The sequence below is a fragment of the Labrus mixtus genome, chromosome 16 (assembly GCF_963584025.1).
Source record: "Labrus mixtus chromosome 16, fLabMix1.1, whole genome shotgun sequence".
NCBI classification, from domain to species: domain Eukaryota; kingdom Metazoa; phylum Chordata; class Actinopteri; order Labriformes; family Labridae; genus Labrus; species Labrus mixtus.
In genome coordinates this window covers 794,918-814,810 of record NC_083627.1, presented here as the reverse complement: position 1 = coordinate 814,810, position 19,893 = coordinate 794,918, and the positions used below count along the sequence as shown (strand labels likewise).

Here is a 19,893-nt window from a genome sequence, read left to right as displayed (position 1 = left end):
GCTGGAAGCTGGAAGGGTCGTCATGGTAACAGAATTTCAAATTACTCCCACAATGCATCACTTTCTCTCATGTTTGTCCAACAGGTGACTTCATCATCTGCCCAATAAAAAACCTCTGAATCAGTCGTAAGGTGATTCGGCACAGTGGGCTGATATCGGCCCGATACCGATGTTGAACTGATGCGTCGGTGCACCCCTACTTTAAAGCCGAGGTTCCCAACCTGAGCGCCCCCTACAGGACCCTCATGGAAATACAGAGCGATAGATTAATGTCAAAAACAAACAACAATTTAAATTGTAAATTTGAAAGATTAAATAGCAACAGAAAAGGCCGACGCACTCCTCAAAGTTCTCCAGTCTAAACATCCCCCCCCCCCCTTAGGAGAGCCGGGACCCCAGGTTAGGAACCAAAATTTTAAGTTCTGAAACCAGATTTCTTTGGGCTGGATTTCATTTAGCTCGTTAACTGCTGGTGTGACTGGGCCTTTCTCGCAGCACCCCCCCCCCCCCCCCCTCCCAAATTGTTCCCTTTTAAAGAGTCTAAGAAGCTGTGAAGGCGATCTAGTGAGGTTGCATTTTGCAGACAATGTTTGACTTTCATTGTCGTCCAATCACAACGGGGCAGGTCGAGTTTCCCACCTTTAAAATGACAGCGTGGCTTCAGGATAAATACGTCTTAAACCAAGTATACACAAAGTCTCAGTCTGTTCAGATCATCGGGTTCATGTCATACAAAAGCAACTTGTTTGGTTTTTAAATACTTCTTATAAATACAAAGACAAGCAAAACCCGTCTGCCTCGGCCTCGTTCGCTCTCCTACATCCTCACGGCGGATTCAAAGACAGAGCGCTCGAGGACGGCGCAATAAAACTCAAGGATGACTCGACGCCTCCGACTCGAGCGGGGTCTCCTTCAATAAAAGTCACAGCGAACGACCGGCAGCCTTGGAACTGCACTCTATGATATTTTTTTGCTCTTTTTGAAGTGGACATTTCTGTCTTCCCTTTTTCAAAGAATGGCTGGATATTCAGTTCAATACACAAAGTGGCGAGGAGAATTCAACTGGCTGTGCTCGCCGTCAGGTTCACGTCGGGTTGAACCATGAGAGCGAGGGGAGGGGGGGGGGGGGTTGTTTGAGCTCCCTCATCTCTTTCCCGCCCATCATCTTGAACGCCTCTTCGGCCCCTCTACTCTCGCTCTTCCTCTCTCGTTTCCTCCCTCCTCACACTGTCACCTCGTTCTTACTCCCAGTCCGCAGCCCGTGCACCCCCCCTCCTCCCCCGGGGATGAAGTGCAGCTGTTCGATGGTGTTCTGCCTCTTGTTGGCGAAAGCCATCCGCCGGGCGTTGGGGTGGCCTCCGCCCGGCCCGCCCCCGTGCGGGTCCCAGCCACCGTGCATGCCCATCCCCTGCATGGCGGCGGAGCTGCGGTCGTGGCTCGGCGTCGGGTGGGAGTTCATCTTGACCATGTGGTGGCGGTCCATGGACGGCGTGACGCAGATGTTCTGCTGGGACTGGGCCTTCTGGTGGTGGCTGAGGCGGCCCATGGTGGGCACCATGCCGCCCCGGTCGCCTCCGATGATCAGACCCATCGCCATCAGCTGGTCCTCCAGACGGTCGGGGGACACCAGGAGGCGCTCATGAGACCTGGAGGCAGAAACAAGTTCATCAAATGATTCTCATCATATTAAGGGTTCTCAAACATGAATTATCCAGTTGAAGCAGCTGGGAGGATCTTTCTGTTTGAGTGGATTTTGGCCCTCTGTGGACAAAGTATGTAGATGTCCCCTTTAAAGGTCACATATCCTCCTCCTCCTCCTCTTCAGTGTAAATAAGTCTCAGAGCTCCTCTTCAACATGTCTGTGAAGTTTCTTGTTCTAAATCCACTCTGATCCTGTATTTGATCATGTCTATAAACCCCTCTATTTCAGCCCTGCTCAGAACAGACTGTTTCTGTGTCTGTAGCTTTAAATATGAAAATGAGCTGTGTCTGACCACGCCCCCTCTCTGGAAGGGCTTGGGTGTACTCTGTCTTTCTGGCTCCATGTCCTATTGTTTACGGTGAGAAGGCAGACTCAGAGGGCAGAACAAACACCTAGCTGTGGGAGTGTCACCCACCTGGGGGAGGGGCTACTGCCCTTTGTGATGTCATGAAGGGAAAATCTACAAACGGCCTGTTTGAGCACACATTTTCTGAAAAGTGGAGCAGGGAGAAGACAGAGAGGATGGACTTTTCTCATCATTGGGGGGTTTGTAGACGGACTAGAGACACATGTTAGAGTTAGAGGAACATGGAGAAGATTTTATAAATAATCTGGATTTGGTGATTTTTAAAAGCGTGTACCTTCATCAGGTTGATCAGATCAAGTATTCGTCTATATTTTAACATATTGAATCTCAACCCCTCTGTTGAGGTGCGTTACATATTGTGAGATTTCTCGTCTTAACGGTGCCTAAAGTCAGAGCAGATTAGAGGTTTGAAAACGGACTGATTTGATGTAGCAGAGAGCGTTGACCTCGTCAGACACTTAAAAGAGAATCAAAGAGAGTGAAGTTAATAATGGAGGAGAGGAGAAGAGTTTCCTCGTCTCCTCTTTTATCTCCTCTCTCATCACCCCTCCTCTCGTCTCACCTGCGGAGCGTCTGCCCGTTGTTGCCCCTGCTGTTGCTCATCATGGCTTTGTAGTACTGGTGCTGCTGGTTCTTGGACAGGCGGGACAGCGAGTTGCCCTCCACGTACCCGAGCAGCTGGTCCTGGGAGCGCACGCGGCGCGGCGGCCTGTCGAAGCTAGAGCTGGTGTAGTGCGACTGGCCGGGCAGCGGGTACGGGTTGGGGGTGGACGGGATGTGTGTGCGAGGCCGCGAGCTGGAGCCGGAGCCGTTGAGGGGCAGCGTGCCCCGGGACGAGCCCAGCGTGTACTCCCCCGCCCAGGGCAGGTGGTTCTGCGAGGAGTAGAAGTAGGGCGCCGCGTTGTTGGAGCGGCGTTTGGAGTTGTAGTAGCTCGAGTACTCGTCCAGTTCTTTCTCTGGTGAAACAAAACGACACAGAGATGAAGACGTCAGAGATGAAGACGTCAGAGATGAAGACGTCAGAGATGAAGACGTCAGAGATGAAGACGTCAGAGATGAAGACGTCAGAGATGAAGACGTCAGAGATGAAGACGTCAGAGATGAAGGACTTAATTTTTTTGTATGTTTGTCTGCAAAGAACAGAAAACATTAACGGGTCATCAGTCCTCGTTTTGATTGGTTGTTGAACCCCCCCTTCCCCCCCAAACCGTTAGACCACAGGAGGATCAGACCAGATCATCTTTAGAACCCTAAAAGAATCTGGACGCTGCATATTTTTGTCAGAAGGGGGGAATCGGGTCCAGAATTGTCCGAGTATCTCGTCGTGGTCACGTTCTGCCGACAACGATCACGTGATACGACAGAAAGCTGAACGGACCGTCCACAGTGAAGCTTCTCGATGCTTTAAAGGTCACGACTGAATTTAAAGAGTAAAGAAACTAGAAGAAGAGAAATCAAAACCAAAGAGAAATGACGGACGAGGAGTCAAAAAGGAAAGTGATGCAAACGAGGAGAGGCGGGGAAGAAGATACTCTCCCTTTATGACATCATCAGGCACCGAGGGAATAAAGGTGAAAGGGAGGCCGAGGCCGAGCGGGGAGAAGACGAGGGATGATTGAGATGTGTTACCTTGAAAATAAAGAAATAGAGACTCAAAGAGAAGAAGAGGAAGAGGAGCGAGTATCGAACAGTCGAGAGGTTTATTAATAGTGGAAGACTCTCTGCAGCCCGACAACACTTTAATCTTCAAAGCATTTCCATGGAAGAGACTCCCCGAGAGCCAATTTAAACCTGACCTTTAAACCAGCCTCCTCTCTGCCTCGTCCTCCCCCCTCCTCTCCTCATCTCCTCCTCTCTCCTCTCCTCATCTCCTCTATCCTCTCCTCATCTCCTCCTCTCTCCTCTCCTCATCTCCTCTATCCTCTCCTCATCTCCTCCTCTCTCCTCTCCTCATCTCCTCATCTCTCCTCTCCTCATCTCTCCTCTCCTCATCTCCTCTATCCTCTCCTCATCTCCTCCTCTCTCCTCTCCTCATCTCCTCATCTCTCCTCTCCTCCTCTATCCTCTCCTCATCTCCTCCTCTCTCCTCTCCTCATCTCCTCATCTCCTCCTCTCTCCTCTCCTCATCTCCTCATCTCTCCTCTCCTCATCTCTCCTCTCCTCATCTCCTCTATCCTCTCCTCATCTCCTCTCCTCATCTCCTCCTCTCTCCTCTCCTCATCTCTCCTCTCCTCATCTCCTCTATCCTCCTCATCTCCTCTCCTCTCCTCATCTCCTCCTCTCTCCTCTCCTCATCTCCTCATCTCTCCTCTCCTCATCTCCTCTATCCTCTCCTCATCTCCTCTCCTCTCCTCCTCTCCTCATCTCCTCCTCTCCTCTATCCTCTCCTCATCTCCTCTTCCTCTCCTCCCCTCCCTCCTCCTCTCCTCCCCTCCTCTCCTCCCTCCTCCTCTCCTCTCCTTTCCTCCTCTCCTCTCCTCATCTCTCCTCCTCTCCTCTTCTCATCTCCTTTCCTCCTCTCCTCTCCTCCCTTCTCCTCTCACCTCCTCCTCTCCTCGTCTCCTTTCCTCCTCTCCTCTCCTCTACTCCCCTCTCCTCTCCCCTCCTCTCCTCTTTTCCTCCTCTCCTATCCTCCCTTCTCCTCTCCCCTCCCCTCCTCTCCTCTCCTCTCCTCCCTTCTCCTCTCCCCTCCTCTCCTCCTCTCCTTTCCTCCTCTCCTCTCCTCCCTTCTCCTCTCCCCTCCCCTCCTCTCCTCCCTTCTCCTCTCCCCTCCTCTTCTCCTTTCCTCCTCTCCTCTCCTCCTCCCTCCTCTCCTCCTCTCTCCTCTCCTCTCCTTTCCTCTCCTCATCTCTCCTCCTCTCCTCTTCTCATCTCCTTTCCTCCTCTCCTCTCCTCCCTTCTCCTCTCCCCTCCTCCTCTCCTCTTCTCCTTTCCTCCTCTCCTCTCCTCTCCTTCTTCTTACTGTCAAGGTTTTCTTTGTCTCTCTCCTCGCTCGCTCTCTCCTCGTCACTACCCCTGAAGGCGGGTCAGAGGGGGGTCACAGGGGCGTAAATACGGCGGCGTAAATACGGCGGCGTAAATACGGCGACTTGAAATGGCGCTCTCTCCCCCCCCCCATGTCCCCCCCCCCCTCTCCGGTGAGAAAGCATTTAACTGATCAGCTGGACGGAGAAAAACCTTTGTTTAAATTATCTCGCCCTATGTTCACGATGTCTCCTGGGAGCTCCTCCCCCATTTGCCCTGGTTACCAAACGGTGCCTGTGGCTATGTGGTAATGTTGCCTCACACACAGATACAGAGGCTGTTGTTCTTGAAGCGGGCGGTCCAGGTTCGAGTCTGTCATTCCCCTCTCTCTCTCTTTATCTTTAAGGTGTTAGTGATAACAAACAGACGACCACGATGAGGTCAGTTTAAGATCTACAAACACGGTGCGATGAACGAGACGGAAATTATTTTTTTGTGAATGAGAAGATGAAGGGAGGATGAAGACGAGGGCCGACCTCGGACGAGCTAACGTGTCAGGATAAGCGGACGCCGTTTCAGCGTCAAAGTGCTTCTTTGTTTTTGATTCAATCCAAAATAATAAAAGGAGCCTCATCTGGACTTTTCACCTCATTACTGCTTCCACTTAAACACACACACACACACACACACACACACACACACACACACACACACACACACACACACACACACACACACACACAGTGTAACCATCCATCACTCGGCCTGCAGAGGCGACTCCCCTCCCCCTGCAGTCTTCAGCAAACGCAGGGCGAGCGAGGTAAAGACAGACAGAGAGAGAGAGAGAGGGAGCCAGCCGCTGCCTCTCAATCGCTTTTTTTTTTCTTTCTCCCCGTCGCAGGAAGCCCGGCCCCTGCAGACCAGCAGCCAACGCCCCTCCCCCCCAACGCCACATCTCTCCACATCCTCTCTCTCTCTGTCTCTCCAGACCCTTTTCTTCCACTCGTCCTCTCTTGTCTTTAATCACCTCATTTTTCTCTGCACTTCCTCTCGCTCTCTCAACACATCGTCTGACTCGTCTTTCATTTGTTCCTTTTTCTCGATGAATTCAGCGACTACATTTTCCAGATACGGTTCTTTGTTTACGTTTTCCTTTGTTCTGTCGTTTTACATCTTCTTCATTTCTTATGATTTTTTGGTCACAGGTTACATCTTTCTTGAACATTAAAGACACAAACACCCTAACCCTCAGAGGCCTTCATGGCGTTCTGGCTCTCAGCTCCAGATTCACTTTTAGGACGAGCGAGGAACGAGAGAGAGAGAGTTTGATTTCTGTTTAAGACAAAGTTCATCTTCATCGACCAGATCCCGATATCACCTCTCTCTCTCTCTCCCTCTCCCTCTCTCTCTGTCTCTCTCCCTCTCTCTCTCTCCCTCTCTCTCTGTCTCTCTCTCTCTCCCTCTCTCTCTCTCCATCCCTCTCTCTCTCTCTCCATCCCTCTCTCTCTCTCTCCCTCTCTCGCCCTCTCTCTCCATCCCTCTCTCTCTCACCCTATATCTCTCTCTCTCTGTCTTTCTCTCTCTCCCCCCTCCCTCTCTCTCTCTCTCTCCCTCTCTCTCTCTCCCTCTCTCTCTCTCTCTCTTTTCCTGGGAGCTCAACAACGTCAACAGCGCCTTTCTGAAAAGTTGAAAGATTTTCAACTTAAGCGCTCGGAGCGGACGCATAACAAAGTCAAAGCGAGGTGACGCCAGGTGGACACAGGGCCTCGCGTCCTCCTCGCCTCCCGATCATTCCCCCTCTTTCTGTCTCTCTTTTGTTTACTTTGTCGTCTCGAGTGTTTCGCAGAAAGCGTTCACACGTTCGGCTCGTTCTCCTGCTCCGGCGGCTGAGTCACAGAAATCTCCTGCTGCTGCGGCGGAGGTTCGCCGGAGAGCGCCGGCTGTGAGAGAGAGGAACGCACCGGGGCCGCAGAAGGAGAGAAATACCTGGAGAGAGAGTCTGGTGGGAGGAACTGGCTCATACTTCAGTTGGCAGAGACGTGTGCAGCGCCACAGATCCGGTGGCGTGGGCGTGGTATGTGTTATTGATCAGCGCAGGGAGAGTGTGAGGCCGACCTCTGGGCACGATGTCGACCTCTCTAACAGAATCACGACAGCCTGCCTGATCTCTGTTTTCATGCTAACCTTAAAATAATCTCCATAATCCGGCGTCACGGCGAGGGTTAATGTAAACATAAACATAAACGGCGTCTGATGCAGCACGAGGACATGATGTAGAACTCTAACTCGGTCTTTGTCTCGACACCTCTTGTTGAAGTGTGCTACTTTTTTGATCCAGTAGGTGTCGCCCTTGAGCACCAGCATGAAACCAAAACAAACTGCAGTTAGGCCACACCTCCTCCATACTGAAGCCTCCGCTCTCCTCCAGAGACACACCTCCAACCCCCCTCCCCTCAAGGAGTCAAGCTGTGGACAAAAATTGTCCTTGTCTTGAGCTGCAATCACCTATGTCCTGAATTGTTGTGTTAGCATGCTAATGTTAGCGCTCTTTAGTTAGCTCGTAGCTTCACATTGTTGTGTTAGCATGCTAATGTTAGCGCTCTTTAGTTAGCTCGTAGCTTCACATTGCATGTAAACTGACACATTCTTCCTTTAAGGAGACCAGTCAGAGCTGGGCTCTACAGAGCTTCACACGGGGCACCACATCGTTTTAAGAAAAAATTACCCACAAAAGAACGCCAATGTAGGTGAACACTATATTGAGAATTTTCAGCACTATTCTTTACCTGGACCTGTTGAGTCTGTCAGAAATCCACAATGATAGTGGCGACTTTCTAAAACGTGTTGAGCGTGGGGACAAAACAAAGTTCATGGGACGTTTTCTGTAGGAGAGGGAAGTCACATGAAACCCCTCAGCGGTCTTAAAAAAATCAATTAGTCCCACCGTCTCCCCCTCCTCGTCTCCCTCTTTGCTTCCCTTGTTCTCTCCCCCCTCCCCTGCGTTTGAACTTTCTCTCCCCCTCTAAACTCACCCAGCTTCTTCAGGGAGCTGTAGCGGCTGATCTCGGGTTTCATGGCGAGCTCGTAGGACGGCGGCAGCTGCGCCAGGTTGTGGAAGGAGTGGGAGAAGGAGGAGTGGCTGTTGCTGTGTCTCATCCCCCCTCCGAAGATGCTGCCGCCGCCACCGCCGCCGGGACCTTTGACGCTGCTGGAAATGAGGGTGGGCCCCGAAGAGAGCTGGGGGGTGTTGTTCATGCGGGGGCCGCGTTCTGGGGAAAGAGAGCGGGAAGGAATGAGAGGAGAACATGGAAGAAGAAAGAAGCTGGTTAATAATCAGTATACAAAACAGAGAGTGTCTCCTATCGCCATGGTGACCATCTATTAATACAACGGTGCACTGTTCATCCAACACACACACACACACACGTAAAAACATAGAGATACACTGAGAGCTTCAAACACACACAGTCACATTTATGCAAAGTGCAGAAGCAGCACATCGATCGATACACATGATTCTCCTTATGTAACATCAGCGGTGTGGGGGAGGGGCAGGGGGGCGGGGTGGACTCATATCGGTTACATCATACAGGTTAGCGAGCACATTCATAGTTTCCAAAGCGGCCAACAGACAGACAGCGTTCATGTGACCCCGAACACAAGAGGGGGGGGGAGAAGTGAGAGGGTGTGCGGGGGAAACGAGTGGCGCAGGCTCGAGGAGGAGGAGGTTAAAGCAGCGATAAATGTTCAGGTGATGGCGGGAAAATAGAGCGTTTTGTTTCCTGCGTTTGAGAATATGGACGCCATCGATGTGGAGTTCATTCGGGGCGGTGGCGGGCGCCGATCTTGTTAAAGATAACTGCCGTACATATCTGCTCGTTGACCGTTCACGTCCAATAATGTCTCTGTTAAGCGTCACCATGGGAACACACACACACTGTGAGGGGGAACAGATAAGCTAGCTCCAAGAAGATCAAAGTGTCCAACATTTCTGCATCGCACAGATTCAGAGAGAGAGGGAGAGTGAGCGAGAGAGGAGAGAGAATGAGCGAGAGAGAGAGAGAGAGTGAGAGAGGAGAGCGATAGAGGAGAGAGCGAGAGTGAGAGTGAGCGAGAGAGAGAGTGAGCGAGACAGTGAGAGAGAGATAGAGAGAGAGTGAGCGAGACAGTGAGCGAGAGAGAGAGAGAGTGAGCGAGACAGTGAGTGAGAGAGAGTGAGTGAGACAGCAAGAGAGTGAGAGAGAGAGAGAGACAGAGAGTGAGCGAGAGAGTGAGAGAGGAGAGAGAGTGAGAGAGAGAGTGAGCGAGACAGTGAGAGAGAGAGGAGAGAGAGTGAGAGAGAGTGTGAGCAAGAGAGTGAGAGAGAGAGTGAGCGAGAGAGTGAGAGAAAGAGAGAGCGAGTGAGCGAGAGAGTGACAGCGATAGAGAGAGTGAGCGAGAGAGTGAAAGAGAGAGAGTGAGCGAGAGAGGGAGAGTGAGAGAGGGAGAGAGTGAGCGAGAGAGCGAGACAGAGAAAGTGAGCGAGAGAGAGACAGAGAGAGAGAGTGAGCGAGAGAGTGTGATGTCATCAGGTCAATGTGTGATGTCATAAGGTCAATGTGTGATGTCATAAGGTCAATGTGTGATGTCATAAGGTCAATGTGTGATGTCATCAGGTCAATGTGTGATGTCATCAGGTCAATGTGTGATGTCATAAGGTCAATGTGTGATGTCATAAGGTCAATGTGTGATGTCATCAGGTGGATATTACTGTCTGAGAGTTTGTTAAAGTGAAATGAGACACTCAAAGATGCAGCAGTGTTCTTCTTTTACATCACTGAGACTACAGGGAGACACTGAGGACCACTATCTACGGAGAGCCTGAAGGGACAAAATAACATGAGATTAAAAAAGTTAAATGAAATGTTTTCTACTTCCTGCTTCACATTATTCACACCAAACTTTAATCTGCTCTTTTTCTTTCCTTCTTGTATAATTCACTTCCCAAGGGACGCACGTGGGAGGAAGGGCTCGGAATAAGTTCACTCCACTTCATCTTCATCACATTTCCACGGCAACCTGATCCTGGTTTTCTGTGGCGGCCATGTTAGACGCAGAGCATCATCTCTCACGGCGCAGACACGATGTTTGGTGCAGGAAACTCACGTGACAGCGCTGCTTTTTTTAAGTTTTCATGGTTTTCGGCTCTTTTTTTGTAAAAACAGACTCAGGTGGGCTGAAGCCGAGACCTCTGGAAGGATTTAGTGTCGACTGTAAGCACATTGCATCGCTGCTTCACAGAGAGGAGGAGGAGGAGGAACATCTGGGAGCAGGCTTGAGGTGTCAGTGGGGGGGTGGGGGGGCAGACAGGCTTGCATTAAGCAGAGAGCAGGCCAGACGACTTCCTGCTCACACTCTTACTGCAGCGTGTCATTTTCAAGAGGAGTTCCAATACAAACATCAGAAACGTCTAACGTCTGTTTCAGAGCGAGCGGTGGTAAGGCGTCAAAGCGTCAGAGATCATAAATATCAAAAACAGATGAGGAAGCTAACCGAGACCAGGATGTACCCGAGAGACCAGAGTGCTCAGAGACTGAGAACATAAATATCTCTGAGACGTCTTCATCTTGTGTTTAGGGGGCGTGTCCCTCACTTAGACCATAACAGCGGGAAGGTTGCATCCGTAACTGGAGGATAAAAATCAAACTATAAATGACTTGAAGTTATTTGTTGTTTTAGAAAGAGACGTTTTCATTCTAATCTTAGTGAAGACGAGGAGAAACAGACGATCAGTGGAGGTCTAGACCGGTCTTCATTTCAAATCCAGAGTCCGTCCAGTCTGAGACTCAGACAAGACCGAGTAAAAAAGCTTTTGATTCTGAGACGAGATCTTCAAAAAGTCTCGAGACCAAGACCGATCTCGAGTACTTCAGTACAACACTACTTGGGCCCCTGCAGACTTGAGTGGTGCAACCTGTGCATCGTTGCTGCACCATGCTGTCCCCGAGGTAAGTCTATGTGCAATCAGCTAAAATACTCTAAAACTCAATAAATATAATATTTAACCATGTGATATGTTCATTCATTTATGTTGTGGTGATATTGATTAGCTTCATCTCCGTGGTGTGGCGTGCTAACCAACAGTTAGCTAAATGATTTGTTTCTACCTTTTAGCAGCTGTGAGAAGATAAACGAGCTGCTCAGGAGGAAACCTTTACTACCTTGTTTTTAGTTTTATTATTTGAGTGCTTCATCCTCCATGTTTGTTTTTCTTCTGAAGTTTGATCAGCTGAGTTTAAAGTTTCTGTCAGCGTCTTTTCCCGGAGGACTCGTTTTCCATCAGTGGCGGTGGCGGCGGAGGAGGCGTGTCTACACTATGGGGCGCTCTGTGGCTGTATTGGAACATCTCAGAACATAAACACAGAAACATGATGACACAGCTGCTGTGAGAGGGCAGGACGCCGTCACACGGACACAGACACACAGTGAGGCCGCAGTAAGGCCGTTAGATCCTGAGCTGCCGACCCCCCTCAGGCTTACCGATGGTGGCAGAGTGTTTGGGGCTGGACGCTGAGACCTGCTGGTTAAAATGGTGGTGCAAGTTCCCCGCTGCAAAGAGAGAGAGCCGACAAACTGATGGACAAAAAAAACCACTCCTGAGACACAGAGCGCCGTGTCGAGTAAGCATATGTGTCAGGAAAGAGAGGGGGGGAAGAGAGAGAGGGGGGGAGAGAGGGGGGAGAGAGAGAGAGGGGGGGGGGACAGAGAGAGAGAGAGAGGGGGAGAGAGAGAGAGAGGGAAGGGGAGAGAGGGGGGAGAGAGAGGGGGAGAGAGAGAGAGAGGGAAGGGGAGAGAGGGGGGAGAGAGAGGGGAGAGAGAGAGGGAAGGGGAGAGAGGGGGGAGAGAGAGGGGGAGAGAGAGAGAGAGGGAAGGGGAGAGAGGGGGGAGAGAGAGGGGGAGAGAGAGAGAGAGGGAAGGGGAGAGAGGGGGGAGAGAGAGGGGAGAGAGAGAGGGAAGGGGAGAGAGGGGGAGAGAGAGAGAGGGGAGAGAGAGAGGGAAGGGGAGAGAGGGGGAGAGAGAGAGAGGGGAGAGAGAGAGAGAGGGAAGGGGAGAGAGGGGGGAGAGAGAGGGGGAGAGAGAGAGAGAGGGAAGGGGAGAGAGGGGGGAGAGAGAGGGGGAGAGAGAGAGAGAGGGAAGGGGAGAGAGGGGGGAGAGAGAGGGGAGAGAGAGAGGGAAGGGGAGAGAGGGGGAGAGAGAGAGAGGGGGGAGAGAGAGGGGGAGAGAGAGAGAGGGGGGGACAGAGAGAGAGAGAGAGAGAGAGAGAGAGAGGGGAGAGAGACAGGAAAGTGTGAAAGGCGGGCGAGATAGAGAAACAGAGAGAGAGAGAGAGAGTCCCTCGAGGAGATGTTTTAATTTAAACTCATTTCATCTCAAATCAAATCGCTTCATTAGAAGTGGATTAAAGTCAGATGATTCGTCGACTCGTCCTGTCCATGTTTAATAAAGTTTTATGCGTAAAAAGTTTTGTGTGTTTCTTTTTAAATTTCATTCTGAGCCAGAAAACAGAGATAAGAGTCTGACTGTTTATAAATCTGTGTTTCTACTAAAGGAACACATTTCCCCTCGTGTTGAGTTTTATTTTGAAATCCTGGAGAGACTGACTCTGCAGTGGAGACAGAGAGAGGGACGATCGAGGGACAGGACAGTGAAAAGAGAGAGAGAGAGGGGCGATCGAGGGACAGGACAGTGAAGAGAGAGAGAGAGAGAGAGAGGGGCGATCGAGGGACAGGACAGTTAAAAGAGAGAGAGAGAGGGGCGATCGAGGGACAGGACAGTGAAGAGAGAGAGAGAGGGGCGATCGAGGGACAGGACAGTGAAGAGAGAGAGAGAGAGAGGGGCGATCGAGGGACAGGACAGTGAAGAGAGAGAGAGAGAGAGAGGGGCGATCGAGGGACAGGACAGTGAAGATAGAGAGAGAGAGAGAGAGGGGCGATCGAGGGACAGGACAGTGAAGAGAGAGAGAGAGAGAGAGGGGCGATCGAGGGACAGGACAGTGAAGAGAGAGAGAGAGAGGTGTGTGTGTTTTTACAGATTTAACAAAACAAACAAACATCGACCAGCGGATAACCTCCGCTCACAGTTTCTGTTTTCTGCAACCAGAGACACGTTCGCTCTAATAATATAACCGTGACCACGGCCATCGTCAACACTACGACCACCTCCAGGAGAGACGGCGGCGAGGTCAGACTGCATGATAGAAGCTCGATCCAGCGGTCCTACTGATTCAGGACTCGTCGATTAACCCCGTGTAGTAACTCAGAGTGAACGCCAACCAATGAAGGAAACGTCCAGGATGCCTCATGACCTCCGGACAGCGTTCTTTATACGACTCACACGGCGAGCGTCAGGAAGGAATTGGACCTCAAATCGTCCGATAATCCCGCTCAGTCTGAGACAAACGCTGTTTCATTCATCAGGTCGCTCGTCATGATTGGTGGCGTTCTCTCGTGTCCGTCTGTAAAGTCACAGCGCGGATTTCGTCCAATCAGAAACCTGGACCATCGTTAGCATCGTTAGCGACAGCGAGGTCGTGACCTCTGACCTCGGCATGACGGGTATTTCAAAAGAAGAATAAAACGTGTGAGCTTGAAGAATCTTCACAGAAAGAGACTGAAGCTCTCGATCCCTCTAACCGTAAACGTGCCGCACCTCGACGTGGCGGCGTCGTGTCTGTCGGGGGCGTGGTCACTTACTGCGGTTGTCTTTGCTCTGCAGGACGGCGTTGTACTTAAAGGCGTGTCTGTCGGGGGGCGTGGTCACTTACTGCGGTTGTCTTTGCTCTGCAGGATGGGCGTGTACAGGTTCTTGGATGGTCGTCCGTCTGAGGTGGTGCTGGTCATGTTGTTCCTCTCTCCCTGCTGCACCGGGCTCGACTGGTGACGCAAGATGTCCACCAATGATCTGGGGGGGGAGGAGGAGACATCGGGGGAGTAGGAGGGAGGAGAGGAAGGAAGGAGAAGATAGAGGAGGGAGGAGGGAGGAGAGGAAGGAAGGAGAAGAGAGAGGAGGGAGGAGAGGAAGGAAGGAGAAGAGAGAGGAGGGAGGAGGGAGGAGAGGAAGGAAGGAGAAGAGAGAGGAGGGAGGAGAGGAAGGAGGAGACATGGGGGAGAGCAGGAGTGAGGAGGGAGGACGCAGGAAGCAGGAAGGAGGAGGGAGGACGCAGGAGGGAAGGGAAGGAGAGGAGCGAGAAAGATAAAAATGTTAGACGGAGTTTCTGCATCATGTTGTGACATCACAAAAACAAAAACATGTCGCTTTACTCTGAAGAAGAAAAAGAGCGACAGGACAGACTTTAAAAAAACACCCGCCTACGTGTGGACGCGACCTCCGCTCTACCTCAGACTGATGTCATCGATGAAGTGGAGGCGGAGTCTTCAGACCCTGACAGCGCCCCCTGCTGTTTGACTGACGTGTTAACGTGCTCTCACCTGGGCATGTTGACGTCTCTGTTTCGGGGTCGGCGAGCCACCTTGCTGAAGGCGATGCGGACGCCAACGGCCACGACGAGCGTGAAGGAGATGACTCCTCCGATCACGTAGGCCGTGCTGTTCTCAGGGAGCAGACGATGAATTACACATTTATCTAATGTAGTCGGCCATTTTGTTTATAATAAATGTTAACACCAGACTCTGACCTGCTGTTCTGCTGCTGCAGCATCTCCAGGTCCGGGTCGGGCTTGGTCACGGGCACGGTGGGGGGGACCAGCGGGTCGGCCCAGACGGGGGAGATGTAGTTGTTGCACGCCTCCTGGTCCAGCCGGCTCCTCTGGTGCTCGCAGCAGAAGCGGTAGTGGCAGGTGCCGCAGCAGTAGATGTAGCTGCCTTTGGAGCAGTTGAAGGTCGTGTCAAAGTGACCCATGACGTCATAGTAACCCCTGAGGAGGGCAAAGGTCACGGCAAAGAAACACATCAACAGTCAAGTGTTTAGTGGGGCGGCCATTTGTCACAGGACCTCAGTTTGGACCAGAGAAGGTAGGCGGGGTTTAAGGTGACCCCCCCCCACACGGCCGTTTTGGACGCCCCTCTGTTTGTCAGATATGAGAGCAGTTATCAGGTCAACAGGTGTTGCAGTGATGGAAGCGGTCAAGAGAAGTGGTTCAGATAGAAGTGATTGTACCCGACCTAAAAAGCCTCTGCATGTTTCTAATAAGCTCCACGAGCAGAAACGTGCTCAAACTAGGATCAATATTGGAGATGCTTTTGAAAAATGGAGAGAGGTTAGAACACAGAAAGGTTTACAGACCCATGCAGAGCTGGATAAACACTGAAGCTTCAGAGTCCACCACATGGTGACCTGAGTGAGCATGGACTCTAGAGAGGAGGGGGGGGGGGGAGAGACAGCGCTCTATGATGTTTAGAATTCAGACTGCAGTACACATTTTAAACACTAGGGGGTCAGAGTTACATACTGCTCCTTTAATATATTTTATTTGAGAGTTTTTTTGAGGGATCTGCTCTGGAGGAAATGTTCTAAACTTCCCCCTTAATAAGAAACTACAGACTGGATGAACATCTGGAGAGACACCGGGCTGTAAAAACAGATTTAATCAGCTGTTAGTCGCCATCAGATCACAGCTGACGTCCTCCTTAATATTTAAGGTTAAGAATCGCCGATATGTCGGGAAATGTGACTAGTTATAGATATCAGCCTGAGGTCAAACTCTTTGAATCTTATCACGGCTGTACTGGTCGGGCACCTTCTCGCCGCCTGCACGCTGCTGCAGCTCGCCGGCTCACAACCAGTTCAGAGCTGATCACATGTTTCCTAGCAACAGCAAGACGCCTCTCAGGGCAACATGTAATCTCCAGTGAGATGGAGATCAGAGCTGAAGGAGGAGAAAGAAATCATGATGCGCCTCGCCTTTATGGTGTCCACTGTGATCAACGCATTTCACAGATGGAGATAAAAAAATTGCGCCGTGAAGGAGGCGAGGAGGAAATCCAACGCCTGCAAAGATCGCTTTAATACGACACACACTCTGATTATTTTTTATCAACCTGCTTGATTTGCTAATTTGCTTTTAGAGTCCAAACATTCAGAATCACCGTCCGTCTATAGAGAACAAACCATATGATGTATTTTTGTAGACCCTGAAGTATCATCTCCACGGGGTCTAACCAGAATCCTCCTCTGGGATGTTTTCATTGGATTTTGGATCATTTCAGAAAATAATCTCTGTGTTAAACACACGTTTCTGAAGCGTAGGCGTTTTGTTCAGCAGGATAATCTTCACAGATGAACGCCATTTTTATGATGTTTGAAGCGTTAATGCAGCCGACAGAAGTAAAAAGCTAACATTATGCTACAAGCTAACTACACCACGGTCGGATGATTGTGACGTCACTAGCGTTCAGCTTCAGACGATCTCCGATAAACTAATCCACGTAGCTTAATAAATAGTTTACTAACATAATATTCACCTTAACCTAAAGATTAAACCTACAGGAGACATCTCCGACTAGTGAGAGAGTTCCCGCCCTCTGTGTCCGGCGTGATGACGTTTAATGTCCCCGACGACCGCTGTAGTCACATTTAGCCGCTTGTTAGCAACCGCCTTTTTAAAGACGAGTAAAAACTTCAAACTTCACAAGTGGAGGTATTACCTAACGTAGTTTATGTGGTCTAACAAAACACCAACATCTCTTCAGCTTGTGTTAACCACAGACCTTATTTCAGGAGTCTAACCACAAACACATTCAAAATCCACGTTGACGTTTAGACGTTAGACCCCATGGCGCTCAAATGCTAACTTACTTCCTGGTTTTAGGACTCATTCCTGTGGCGCTCTATAGGACGCACTTTTAATACCTGACTGTTCATCTAAAAAGTCGGCGGCGTCCTTCACACCGTGCGTCCACATAACAGCAGGGGTCAGATTTACCGGCGGCCCCGTTTTCAAAGACCACCGGCCCAGGAACATTACTTTATGTTCGGTCAACAATTTGCTCTTGCCGCCACCATCACACATTGCACGCCACCTGAAATGTTGGACACCTCCACCCATGGCCACTTGTAAACTACAACAACACGCCAACCACAACAGGAAGTGTTTTCTTCTTACCTGCAAACGTCCACATCCACCAGCTGTCTGGGAGGGGGCGCCACCTGGGCCGCTCCGAGCGGGGGCTTCAGGGCGTCGGCCGTCATGTTCCTTGGCAACATGGTCTGGGGGAGGGGCTTAGGAGGGAGTTCAGCCACGACCGGCCGATCGTCTCCGTCCTCCACCTCGGCTGCTTTCGGCGCCACCTTGGGCCCGGCGGGCAGCGGCGGCAGAGGAGGTTTGTAGCCGGTTAGGAGGAACAAGGCGGTGCTCTTTTTACCGGCTGCGGGCGAGCTACCACCGCCGCCGCTCAGAGTCCTGGCGTTGCCATCCACGGCAGCACGCCGCACCGTGGAGATGGTAACAGTGGAAACAGCGAGGCATGATGGGAAAAGAAGGAGGGCGAGGGCGAGGCGAAACATCCCTCTTGAAGCTGCAGGTTTCATCGTTTGATCACAAAGTTCAGGAGCAGCTCGTGAAGCGCGGTCAACAATCAGCGTCCAAGATGGCCGCTTCTGGATTATAAAAAAAGTACGAAAAGGGAATAATCCTGCACGGGCGCGACGGGTGTCTCCTGGCGTTCAGTCCGATGAAGGAGTTTGGCGTTTCATCGTAAACATTTCCCTCACGTTGAGCAGCTTCTGTAAACACTGAGGTCCGTCAGAGTGTTTCAGGCGCCGTGCAAACCGCCTGGAAAAGTTCTCAGATAATCAACGTCATTAAAAGTCAAACGCTTATAAATATATAGAATCAGGTGGTCTTCATGGCGGCGGCGTCCGAGACTTAAACTTGGTGCGTCTGCGCTTTACAGTCCGTTGGCCATGAATCTAAAATCTTGACGCGAGGCAGTTTTTTAAATTTGACATTTTCTGTAAACATGAACGTGAGAAAGCTGTAAACTCGTTATATAATGACCCCTCCAAAATAAAAGCCTTAATAAAAGAGTTCCACGGGGTCGTTTATGGCACGAACGTTACGATTCACGTGTGAAAAACGGCGATGGAAAAATCTGTAAACATCGAGTGCTGCGTGTAAACTTCAGATGAGCTGACGTCGAATGTTTCTTAAACGTTTGGCACTTCTGTAGTGAAATATAACACACAAACTTTAGATTTTATTTTGAAAGGTAAAAATCAAAGCCGTCGGCCTCGGAGCGCGTGGTCACGTCTGTAAACGGCACCGGCGGCGTCAGTGAGCTCATCTGTGTTCAGCGAAACGAGCCGAGAGGAAGTCGGTCTGAATTTGGTCACAAGCTGAGAAGGAAATCTGCGTTTCCATCGACGCCACGCTCGCACGCCAACCAATCAGCACGCTCCGTCTTTCTTTCGCACAGTTTAGAGGACGAGTCGGTAAAGGTCGGTATGCTTGAACTTTTGTTTTTTGCAAAAACTCAGAAGTCGCGGGACTCGGACGTTGCTATGGCAACACGTTCAGCAGCATCAAATCGGTAAGAAAAACGAGCAAGGCATTCACAAAGTGATCGACAGCGAGAGAACGGCGTTACCGGAAACGTGTTTTTTTGTGTGTTTTTTTTTAAAAGGCTGATCGTGTGCGTTCGATTCCCTTGTGCGAGTGTCTCTGCTCGGAGTTCAGCTTGGCCCAACAGAAGAGAACAAAGGAGGGCTTGGGCCCGGTTCTAGCGGGGCAGCGAGTTTCTGCCCACAGAACAGACATGAAAATGTCCGGATTCATCCGTCAACACCGAGGGGAAAACAGGACGACCCGCGGGGCGCTCGCCTTCACAGCACGCCGTCACTCGCTCGCCGCACGGAGACGTAAACGGTATGACTGGTGTTCGGTATGGCTTCGTTCTTTTCAAACGGTCGAACAGTGAAAGGTTTTAAATTGCATGTTTTGAGTAAAGGAAGAATGCTAAAGAGGTCACTGGGATGAGATAAAGGGGGAGGGGCGGCGTTCAGCGTGGCGTCACGGGGAGCCACGTGTGGAAGAAACAGAAGAGGACGAGAAACGACTGGAAGAAGAAGAAGATAGGCAAAGTGTCGACAGCGCAGACTGAGACGTCCTGTGAGATAGCAGCAGCAGCAGGAACAGTGGAAGCAGCGGCGGCGGCGGCGGCGGCAGCAGCGGCTGTCAGTGAAGTTGTCACTGCTTAGCAACAAGCCGGAGGTTTATAAAGCACTTTGAACCTTTAATGCACTGATCGTCGTCCCCCGGGAGAAAACGCTCTCTCAGCTTCTAGAGCAGCTTTGCGAAGAAGAAGAAGAAGAAGAAGAAGAAGAAGAAGAAGAAGAAGAAGGAGAAGGAGAAGAAGGAGAAGAAGAAGAAGGAGAAGAAGAAGAAGGAGAAGAAGAAGAAGAAGAAGGAGAAGAAGGAGAAGAAGAAGAAGAAGAAGAAGAAGAAGAAGAAGAAGGAGAAGAAGAAGAAGAAGAAGAAGAAGAAGAAGAAGAAGAAGACGGCAGCGATGGACTCGGTGTTTAACGGTTCTTGTGTTTTCTAAAAAGACCTCTTCAGAACGCCGAGTCGGATTTTAATGACATGCGGGGGGTCGTCATGGTTGGAGGAATAAACTCTTCTCCTGATGATTTTTTTTTGCTTCTTTTTTTTCAGTCAGTTTGGCGCCCGGCGATCGTGACCTCGATCCCAAATGATGGCGAGGAAGTTTAAAAAAACATTGTAAAAAGACGGGAGGAATAAGTTCAGCGAGGAGCTTTGAGAGCAGCGGAGGAAATCCCCCCGAGGAGCTCCATGTGGTGGAGGAACCCGTCCACCTTCTCTCGGCTTCTTCTCGTTTTTCTCTGGCGGCGGGGGTGGCGTCCGCTG

At 50.7% G+C, this 19,893-nt stretch overlaps 1 protein-coding gene across 2 annotated transcripts; it reads right to left on the bottom strand.

Annotated features, from left to right (window-relative positions):
* Positions 1-962: 962 nt before the first annotated feature.
* On the bottom strand, positions 963-17,647 carry shisa7b (shisa family member 7). Of its 2 annotated transcripts, XM_061059652.1 has the most exons (8): positions 17,134-17,647; positions 14,707-14,946; positions 14,501-14,617; positions 13,837-13,973; positions 11,553-11,621; positions 8,066-8,302; positions 2,632-3,025; positions 963-1,646 (listed from the first exon to the last, which is right to left on the bottom strand). In XM_061059652.1, the coding sequence occupies exons 1-8, from the start codon at positions 17,556-17,558 to the stop codon at positions 1,223-1,225; spliced, it is 2,043 nt and encodes a 680-aa protein (XP_060915635.1). In that variant the 5' UTR covers positions 17,559-17,647; the 3' UTR covers positions 963-1,222. The 2 variants fall into 2 exon arrangements, with proteins under 2 accessions (XP_060915635.1, XP_060915636.1); XM_061059653.1 differs by lacking the exon at positions 11,553-11,621.
* Between the last annotated feature and the right edge of the window lie 2,246 nt (positions 17,648-19,893).